This window comes from Bison bison, unplaced genomic scaffold, assembly GCF_000754665.1.
Source record: "Bison bison bison isolate TAMUID 2011002044 unplaced genomic scaffold, Bison_UMD1.0 scf7180017864508, whole genome shotgun sequence".
Lineage (NCBI taxonomy): Eukaryota > Metazoa > Chordata > Mammalia > Artiodactyla > Bovidae > Bison > Bison bison.
The window spans coordinates 2673913-2684915 of NW_011495064.1; the positions used below are offsets into that span (position 1 = coordinate 2673913).

The 11003-nt window shown below is 45.0% G+C and overlaps 2 protein-coding genes across 2 annotated transcripts in view; both read right to left on the reverse strand.

The window, feature by feature from the left end:
• MRPS5 (mitochondrial ribosomal protein S5) overlaps window positions 1-5992 on the reverse strand; it is a 24408-nt gene extending 18416 nt beyond the window's left edge. Inside the window, exons 1-2 of the mRNA XM_010829568.1 lie at window positions 5728-5992; window positions 2064-2144 (exon numbers count right to left, since the gene is read on the reverse strand). Coding sequence (XP_010827870.1) covers window positions 2064-2144; window positions 5728-5785 — 139 coding nt within the window. The 5' untranslated portion in view covers window positions 5786-5992. The remainder of the gene's footprint in view (window positions 1-2063; window positions 2145-5727) is intronic.
• Window positions 5824-11003, reverse strand: part of ZNF514 (zinc finger protein 514) — a 17317-nt gene continuing 12137 nt past the window's right edge. Inside the window, exon 7 of the mRNA XM_010829849.1 lies at window positions 5824-6104. Coding sequence (XP_010828151.1) covers window positions 5824-6104 — 281 coding nt within the window. The remainder of the gene's footprint in view (window positions 6105-11003) is intronic.

Consider the following 11003-nt stretch of genomic DNA (forward strand, 5'->3'; position numbering starts at 1 on the left):
AAAAGTAAATAGAAACTCGTGGCTTTTCATTTTAAATAAATTCAGGTCTTCAACAATCACTCTAAATCCCATTACATTGGACACATTTTAGTTTTTCTTTTAACCCCCTCAATCTTCAACAAAATACCAAGTACACATTAATTTATTCTTGCTGTTTAATGTTGCAATCCTTGAAATACTCAGCTCAGCTCAGCTCAGTCACTCACTCATAACCGACTCTTGCAACCCCATGGACTGTAGCCCGCCAGGCTCCTGTGTCCATGGGATTTAGATCACATAGAAACTGTGCTTGCGTCTATGCTCAGAAAAACCAGACATGGGGCTTAGTTAAATCTTCAATTAGCATAACGATGTTAACAGGGAAAAGAATAATATACACTATCTATTTGGAAATATAACCAAGTAGAAGTTAAAACAAAGTGTCACTGGAAAATGAGAAGGCCTAGCAAAGGGAAATGGTTTTAAGGTAAAAACCTTTTGGTATTCCTTGGAAGTGTAGTATTTTAAGATAACAATCTTCAAAGCAGGAACTACTCTGCTCATTTTATATACAAGGAAACTGAGGGTGTCGTTTGGTCATGGTTGCACAGGCAGAAAAAGTGGAGGAGAACTGTCTCTTCATTCCACCAGTCATTACTTTCCTTGCCCCAGACCTCCTGTGGGGCTGTCCCCTCAGCAAGAGTGCTGCTTTCTGGCCTTCCTCACAGATCCCTTCTCCAGGCCCTGTATCAGCTCAGGCTGGGACACTGCCTGACTCAGAGTCAAGGGCCGAGTACGTCATTTATGACTGAACGCATCACCCGAACAACAAAGACACAAACGCAGGAAGAGCCAGGCGCTCCAGACTGCTTGCTGGACCACCTGAACAAGCACAGAGGCATCTCAACTGCAGGGCTGACAAGATGAAAGAAGAAGACTAACGGCAAGTCCAGCACGGAGAGGACACAGTGAGCTTTCAACTCTGCCCTGACCAGAGACCATGCGGAGGAGGCAGGATTTAACTGGCCATAAGCATGACATGATATTCCCAGGTGGCTTGCTCAGCTGTAAAGAACCCGCCTGCCAATGCAGGAGACGGGAGGTCAATCCCTGAGTCGGGAAGATCCCCTGGAGAAGGAATGGCAACCCACTGCAGTATTCTTGCCTGGGAAATCCCATGGACAGAGGAGCCTGGCAGGCTACGCTTCATAGGGTCACAAAGAGGTAAGGTTCGTATACGTCACTCAAACTAGTACAAAGTCAACACCAGTAAGTGATGTAGGTATAATGTAATACCTAGTGTGTGCACGCTAAGTCGCCTCAGTCCTGTCCAACTCTTTGCCACCCCGTGGACTGTAGCCTGCCAGGCTCCTCTGTCCATGGGATTTCCCAGGCAAGAATACTGGAGTGGGTTGCCATTCCTTCTCCAGGGGATCTTCCAACTCAGGGACTGACCTCCCATCCCCTGCACTGGCAGGCGGGTCCCTTACAACTGAACAAGTCACCCGGGAATATCATGGTATGCTTACGGTCAGTGCTCAGAGTCAGACACAACTTGGTGACTGAACAACAACAACAAAGCATAACGTGGGCTCGGCAAGCGCCGGCTTCTTCCTTTTTGGAAAGTGAGTCAAGAGAGGGCCTGGCACCGTCAGGAAAGAACAAAAACCTTCTGTTAAACACTGTGTTTCAAGGAGGCGTCACAATATTCAAAACACCTCAGAACCCAGTCCTGCCATTACTGGCTGTGTGACCTTAAGCAAGTCACTTAGCCTCTAAGAGACTCATTTTAGCATCTGTAAAATGGGAATAACAACTCCGTCACTAAAAACTGGTGTGAGGATTAACCAAGATAACATACTACTAACCTGACACACAAATCATTGTTCAATAAATTGTGGCTATTACATCTTAGACCTTGAATTATAACTGCCATTATCATTAAAAATTTGAAAAATACTCTTTAGACCTTACCCATTTCTATTATAAAGAATGTACTTCATTCATTTACATTTTAGAAACTACACAAAGTACTCTTAAGTATCAGATCTTAGAAGAAAAGGTTGTTAGATAAATAATCTCACCATTGCTGGGAACAGCTTTCAACGCCCAAATGGAAGCTGTTGGAAAGGTGTTTAGGTAAAGCTGCCTGGACCATAAACGACCTGTAAATTAAAACAAAAACAAAGGTTAAGATGTATTTCTACATGAAAAGGAACATTTTTAACACCTAAGGAATAGCAACATCTATAGTATAAAAGAACCAAAACAAGTAAATGAAGAGTTTCTGGGCACCATGACCACTTGCCCAAGTAGACGACATCACATCACACTGGCTGCTTCACACTCACACCTGACCTGTTACCAAGCCTCACACATTCTCCTCAAAAAAAGGCATTCGTTAACCATCAGGCAAGTGCAAATCAAAACTACAAATTTATACCACGTCACATCCACTAGGATCACTATGGTTAAAAATACAGAAAATAAGTGTTGACAAGGATGTAGAGAAATAAAGACCCTCATGCTGGTGGGAACGTAAAAGGTGCGGCTACTTTACAACAGTCTAGCAGTTCCTCAAAAAGGGAAACATGGAGTCTCCATTCAATCAAGCAATTCCACTCCCAGGTACATACACATGAGAAATGAAAATAGACACAAGGACACTGCACACAAATACTTACAGCAACACTACACGTAATAGCCAAAAGGTAGAAACAACCCACATGCTCAAGTGATGATGGATAAACAAAAACGTGGTACATACACAAAATAGAGTATTATTCTGCCATAAGAAGGAAGTACTGATTTATGCTACAATATGGACAAATCTGAAAAACACTATGTTAAATGAAACAAGACAGTCAAAAAAGATCATGTATTACATGATTTCATTTATACGAAACATCCAGAACATGCAAACAATAGAGAAAAAGGGTAGATTAGTGGCTTCTGGGGGCTGGGGGAACAGGGAACTGGGGGACATGATAGGTAAGGTTCTTTTTGAGGTGATTAAAATGTTTTAAAATTGATTATGGGGATGGTTACACAGCTTTGTCAGTCAGTCAGTTCAGTCGCTCAGTCATGTCAGACTCTTTGTGATCCCACAGACGTCAGCACACAGGCCTCCCTGTTCATCACCAACTCCTGGAGTCTACCCAAACTCATGTCCACTGAGTCCGTGATGTCATCCAACCATCTTATCCTCTGTCATCCCCTTCTCCTCTTGCCCTCAATCTTTCCCAGCATCAGGGTCTTTTCAAATGAGTCAACTCTTCGCATCAGGTGGCCAAAGTATTGGAGTTTCAGCTTCAACATCAGTCCTTCCAATGAACACCCAGGACTGATTTCCCTCAGGATGGACTGGTTGGATCTCCTTGCAGTCCAAGGGACTCTCAAGAGTCTTCTCCAACACCACAGTTCAAAAGCATCAATTCTTCGGCACTCAGCTTTCTTTATAGTCCAACTCTCATATCCATACATGACCAATGGAAAAACCAGAGCCTTGACTAGACGGACTTTTGTTGACGAAGTAATGTCTCTGCTTTTTAACACGCTGTCTAGGTTGGTCATAACCTTCCTTCCAAGGAGTAAGCGTCTTTTAATTTCATGGCTGCAATCACCATCTGCAGTGATTTTGGAGCCCAAAAAAATTAAGTCTGACACTGTTTCCACCCTTTCCCCATCTATTTCCCATGAAGTGATGGGACTGAACGCCACGATCTTAGTTTTCTGACTACTGAGCTTTAGGCCAACTTTTTCACTTTCCTCTTTCACTTTCATCCAGAGGCTCTTTAGTTCTTCTTCACTTTCTGCCATTAGGGTGGTGTCATCTGCATATCTGAGGTTATTGATATTTCTTCCCTCAATCTTGATTCCACCTTGTGCTTCATCCAGCCCAGCATTTCTCATGATGTACTCTACATATAAGTTAAATAAACAGGGTGACAATATACAGCCTTGACATACTCCTTTTCCTATTTGGAACCAGTCTGCTGTTCCATGTCCAGTTCTAACTGTTGCTTCCTGACCTGCATACAGATTTCTCAACAGGCAGGTCAGGTGGTCTGGTATTCCCATCTCTTTCAGAATTTTCCAGTTTATTGTAATCCACACAGTCAAAGGCTTTGGCATAGTCAATAAAGCAGAAATAGATGTTTTTCCGGAACTCTCTTGCTTTTTCCATGATCCAGCGGATGTTGGCAATTTGCTCTCTGGTTCCTCTGCCTTTTCTAAAACCAGCTTGAACATCTGGAAGTTCACGGTTCACATATTGCCGAAGCCTGGCTTGGAGAATTTTGAGCATTACTTTACTAGCGTGTGAGATGAGTCCAATTGTGCGGTAGTTTGAGCATTCTTTGGCATTGCCTTTCTTTGGGATTGGAATGAAAACCGACCTTTTCCAATCCTGTGGCCACTGCTGAGTTTTCCAAATTTGCCGGCATATTGAGTGCAGCACTTTCATAGCATCACCTTTTAGGATTTGAAATAGCTCAAATGGAATTCCATCACTTCCACTAGTTTTGTTTGTAATGATGCTTCCTAAGGCCCACTTAACTTCACATTCCAGGATGTCTGGCTCTAGGTGAGTGATCACACCATCATGATTATCTGGGTCGTGAAGATCTTTTTTGCACAGCTCTGTAAATATACTAAAAACCACTGAACTGTATAGTTTAAGAAGGTGAATCATATAGTGTGTAAGTTACATCCCAATAAAACCACTATCAAAAAAAAATTTATACACTAGAAAAAGAAAGAAAAAGGCTCTGGAACCAGCTGGTATGGCTGCAAAAACCTGACGTCCTTCCAGTCTAACCTTGAACAAGTTTCTCAACCTGTGTGCCCTAATTCCCTAATCTGTAAAATGGGAATGTAAAGGTATCTATCTCATAAAGATATTGTGAAGATGAAGGAAAAAAGCATAAAGAACTTAAGACAGACCCTGCTACACATAAGAACTCACGGAAGAAAGCTGCAGATGCTAGGTGCTATTTGAACAGGGCTTTGAAAAAAGAGGAGGTGGTCACAAACATAAACAAAAGTAAAAATATTTCTCAGGTCAGATTTTCCGACAAAGGATTTCAGGTCAAGTTTCCTAACAAAACAAGTTACAAAAAAGAACTTTTAGATTTTCACAGATCTTTAGATTTCAGAATTACGAATGCTGGATTGCAGGTTTTAGAGCGATCAGCGGTCAGGTCAATGGTATACTGGTTCCTAGAGATAAACGTTGCGCTGGAGGATAGTAGGCTGCTTCTCCTCGGGCTGCAAACAACGAACATGGGGTGGGGGACAATACCAACATCCTTCTTTTTAATAAAGAGTATTGATCAGCCCGAAATCTAAAATAACTGACACTAATCCTATCCGACTCAAGCTGGAAGACAGCCTATTTCCCTTTCGAGCTTCTCTGGCCTCGATCTACCCACAAGTCGCGCCCGCGGGGAAGGCGATGATGGCTTGCAACTATCCTCCTCACTTAGCCGAGCATGCACGAGCCGCCTGGTGAACTGGAAGGGACCCTGGACCGCGTCCAGTCCATCCTCACTTTACACAACCATGCCCTGTGCGAACGCACGCAAGGTCACACAGCAGACCCCAATGAGCCGGTAAACCGGCGCGAGGGGCCCGGAGCTGCGGCTTCTTGCTTTTTCCCGCCCGGGTGAATGCAGGCCCCGGGAGAGCCGCCCCCACCCCCGCTCCCGCTTGGCTCAAAGCTCCGGCTCCCAGCGTCCCAGCTCTCACCCGCCGAAGCGCCACACAGAGCAGGGAGGAAGCCCGCAGCGCGTACCGCCGCCGCCATGGTGGGGGCCCACGAGCGCCTCCGGCCGAGCAGCCTTCCTACCGCCTGTCGTGACTGCTCTCCATCCACCGGCCGCGGACCTCGGCCCGAGACTGAATCCCCAGGGTCCGGGGGCCGCGCCGCAGCGCAGGCCCGAGTGAGGGGGTGTCCGGGACAGGCAGCGGGTGGGATGAATCCGGCCTCGCCGCGGACAGCCCCCGCGGGGTCCTCGCGTTAGGACCCAGGGGCGGGGCTTGGGCCGGCCGCCGGGGTGGGCGAGGCTTGAGGCCGGGGTGGGCGGGGCTGGCGCGCTGTCTTCTCCCGGCGGGACCCTCGGGATCTAAAGAGCCGCGAGCGCGTGTACCGCTGACAGAATCCTCTTACTGAATGAAGCTGATGCTGTGGACTCTCCCCAAACCGAAATGAGAGGTACGGACGAGCACGGAGCGGGGTCTAAGTGAAGATCGAAGCGGGGAATGGTGCACACGGAAGAATAAAAAAGCCGTTCATAGCCAACTCCAGTAACGCTCTGGATTTGGGAGAAGCTCTGCGGGCGATGAAGAAGAATCCATATCCAGAGTGTCAGAACAAGGGGCTGCTTCTTCCTTAGTAGAACTGGCCCGATGTGGTCAATCTGCAACAGGTTAGCTGACTGATCCTTCGGCGTGTTCTGTCATATTGAGGGCCAGTGTCGGTCTCTGCTGTTAGAATATTGAACGCTCGGCAGTGGCTATAGCCATATTGGCCATAGTAAGTGAAAGTCTTTGTTGTTGAGCTCAAACATAACTTCCATCCCTAGTGCATTGCCCTTGAGTCCATTTGACTGGGGGAGGAAGCAGACTGACATTCTCAGGTTGGTTATTCTGTCCACCTCATTAAAACCCTCCTATTTGGTAAGCATTCATATGGAGCATAATTAAGTTCACATTCTGTGCCAAATTAGAGAAGTCTGTCCACACCCTCTTCCCCACACCTCCTTGAATTTTCTAATCCCATTCCTTTCAAGTACCTGATCAGCCAGCCAAGCCATTAGCCGTGGTCCCTGAAAAAGTATAGATCTGTACACCTGATCGGGCAAAATGAACAACCAAGTGCACTGCTCAAAGTTCTGTCCACTGAGAGGATTTTCCTCCACCTCTGTTCCTCAGAGCTTTCCCAAAGTGGGATGTTGTGCAGCTGTGCACATCCTTGTAGGCCGTGCCTACATACCTTGCAGAACCTAAGAGTTTTGTTCTTCAGGCACCTGGTCGCATGGAAGTTACCTTGAAGCTGTAGGTGGAGGTTGAAGGGAGAAGATAATACAGCAAGAGTAGAGGCCATGGTCATGGCACTCAAGAATAGAGGGCACCCAGTTCATGATGGACAGCTCAGATTACAAGGGAATTTGGCCCATAGCCAAGCATTCAGGTTCTGCTTTGTTTTTTCTTTTATTTTAAAATAATGATAGATTTATGGGGAGCTGCAGAAATAGTACAGAAAGAGCTCCTGCATCTTTCACCCAGTTATTTCCAATGGTAGCATCTTCTACAGTCACCCCTCAGTAGCCACAGAGGATGGGTTTTAGGACCTTCCATGGATACCAAGATCCATAGGTGCTCAGGTCCCATAGTCGGTATTCTGAATTCATGGTTCCATATCCATGGATTTAGCTAATTGCCTATCATGTTGTTGTTGTTTAGTCGCTAAGTCATGCCCCATTCTTTTGTGATCCCATGGACTGTAGCCTGCCAGGCTCCTCTGTCCATGTGATTTCCCAGGCAAGAATACTGAAGCAGGTTGTCATTTCCTTCTTAATGGGATCTTCCCGACCCAGGGATAAAACCCACATCTCCTGTATTGGCAGGCAGATTCTTTACCACTGAGCCACCAAGGAAGCATATCGTGTAGTACAACAATATTTATTGAAAAATTGTGTGTATAAGTGGACCGATGCAGTCCAAACCCATGTTGTTCAAGGGTCGCCTATAATACAGTATCAAAACCCTTGTACATATTGATAAAATTCACAGAATTCGTTTGGATTCTATCAGTTTACGTGCAATCGTGGGGTTTACATGCATGTGGGGGTGCGTGTAGCTCTATACAGTTTTTATCATGTGTGGATTTCTGTAACCACCACAATCATGGTAGAACTGTCATCACAAAGATCCCTCGTGCTTTCTCTTAAGAGTCACTTTCTCCCTTTTCTGTCTTCCTCCACCATCCCTAACCCTTGGCAACCACTAATATGTTCTCCATGTTTAAAATTTTGTCATTTTGGGAATGTTATATAAATGGAGTTAGTTACATGTCCTTTGGAGATCACAGCATAATACTCTTGATGTCTTTCCAAGTTGTTGAATGCCTCAATAGTTTCTTCCTTTTTGTTTAACCATTCATCATTGTAGAATATGTATATAGTTTATCTTCAGTTTTTGGCTATTTCAAACAAAGCTGCTATGAACATTCATGTACATTTTTGACATTTAAAAAAATTTGTTATAAAATATGCATAACATAAAATTTACTATCATAACCATTTTTAAGTGAACACTTCAGAGGCATTGAGTCCATTCATATTGTTGTGTGGCCATCCCTATGATTCATCTCCAGAACTCTTTTCATCTTGAAAAACAGAAACTCTGTACCTATTAAGCAGTAATTCACCATTCCTTTCTCTCTCCAGTCTCTGGCAAGCACCATTCTATTCTTTGTCTCTATGAATTGGATCAATTGTCTCATATAAGTGGAATCATACAGTGTTTGTCCTCTTGTGACTGGTTTATTTCACTTAGCATTATGTCCTCAAGGTTCATCCATGTGTAGCATGTGTTAGAATCTTCCTTTTTTAAGGCCAGATAATGTTCCACTGTGGGGCTTCTCAGGTGGCTCAGTGGGTAAAGAACCTGTGTACAATGCAGGAGATGCTGGAGATACGGGTTTGATTCCTGGGTTCGGAAGATCCCCTGGAAGAGGGCACAGCAACCCACTCCAGTATTCTTGCCTGGTGAACTCCATGGACAGAGGAGCCTGGTGGGCTACAGTCCATGAGGTCACAAAGAATCAGACATGACTGAAGTGATTGAGCACAGCACAGCATAATATTCCACTGTATACTGTATTGTTTATTCATCTGCCGATGGACAGTTGGGTTGCTTCTACCTTTTTGCTCTTGTGAATAATATTACTGTGAACATGGAGTGTGTGTTGAGTCATGTAAATACTCGAAAATAGCTTTTCTAGTCCCTGCTTTCAATACTTAGAGGTATATACCCATCATGGGCTTCCCTTGTGGCTCAGACGGTAAAGCGTCTGCCTACAATGAGGGAGACCCGGGTTCGATCCCTAGGTCGGGAAGTTCCCCCGGAGAAGGAAATGGCAACCCACTCCGGTATTCTTGCCTGGAAAATCCCACGGACGGAGGAGCCTAGTAAGCTACAGTCCATGAGGTTGCAAAGAGTTGGACACGACTGAGCGAATTCATCCACCCATCATGTGGGCTTCCCTGGTGCCTCAGTGGTAAAGAATGCCTGCCAGTGCAGGAGACATGGGTTTGACCCGGGCGAGGGATCCCACATGCCACAACTAAGACCCAGCACAGCCAAATAAATAAATAATTTTAAAATGAACTACAAGCTAAAGAACTTGAGTCGCTCCTGTCGCCTAGAGAAGTAGCTCTTAGAAGGGCCTCGGTTCATGTGAAAAAGATAATATGGAGGTCAAAGGAGGTGCTCTAGCAGATCATGATGCCAAACAAACTGCCTTAACTTAGGTGAGATTCCTAACTGAACCCTCAAAGGGTAAATCTCTGGAGGAATTCAGAGAGACCATTATGAAATATCAGCATTTATCCTCTGATTCTAAAAAAGAAGAATGTTTTTAAAAAATGTAACCTTCACTCATGGGCTTCCCAGAAGGCACAATGGGAAAGAATCCACCTGCCAATGCAGGGACACAGGAGATGCGGATTCGATCCCTGGATCGGGAAGATGCCCTGAAAGAGGAAATGGAAACCCACTCCAGTATTCTTGCCTGGAGAATTTCATGGACAGAGGAGCCTGGTGGGCTACACTCCATGGAACGGAGAAAGAGTCAGACATTACTGAGCATGCAGGGAACTTTCACTCAGGTCATTACTGGTGCTCCCAAGATGGCCACTTGGAGGCGCCAGACGATTTCAGATGGATACAAGCTAAAAAAATTTTTCCCCCATAAAACTATACATCATGATAAAGACAAATTGGTTACTATCTTAAGTTAACGTTGATAAATAAACTTTAAAAAACGAACTTTTAACAAGTTATTTTTAGGTCATGTGTCACCTGTAAATATAATCTTTGAAGAACTAAAGGTGGAACATGGCCAGCAACCAAGGCCTCAAAAATCCCTGAACACTTTCAGATGGATTTTATCCAGCTTCTACCTTTCATGAAATTAGAATGAGTTTTACTTTTTTTTTTTTTTTTTACAGCTCAGTTTTATTTGGCAAGCAAAGGAAAATACATCCTCAAGTCATGAGGGCAGGCCAACCCAAAAGAAGTACGGCTCAATTTTGGCTCCTCTTTTTCTATGTTTTTCTCCTTCCCTTGAGCCTGCCCTATGTAAATTGGGCTAGCCTGGAGGGCTCTTTGCTTCACCTGAAGTCCTCACTCCCCTCCTTGGACCTTCCTTGTTCTACTTTCGTGGGCTTTTTCCTCTTTGTCTTCTAGCCACTGCTATTTTGGACTCCTTTTTCCTATTTTACCTACCTAACATTCCCTGCTTAACAGAGGGGAGGACCAATTCTTTGGGAGTAGGGTTGTTGAGGTCTCTCTGGCTACTTCCTGCTGAACTGGGACAGAGAGGGCCTTTGGGCCTCCACCTCTTGCTAATCTCAAGCCTCAGAGTCCTTATAGCGGTGTTCATCTAAAGGTGACTAACATTTTCCATGGTCAACTGTTTTATATATTTTTGTTGAACTGGTACTGCATGTTGTAGCTTGTTGACCTGGGCAGAGAAAAAACAGGTTAGACAGTTGACAGTACATGGAATAATCATAAGCAGCATCAGTATGGTGATAACAGGGAATAGTAGGGGCATTCAGTTCAGTTCAGTCACTCAGTCGTGTCTGACTCTTTGCGACCCCATGAATCGCAGCATGCCAGGCCTCCCTGTCCATCACCAACTCCCGGAGTTCACTCAAACTCATGTTCATCGAGTCGGTGATGCCATCCAGCCATCTCATCCTCTGTCGTCCCCTTCTCCTCCTGCCCCCAATCCC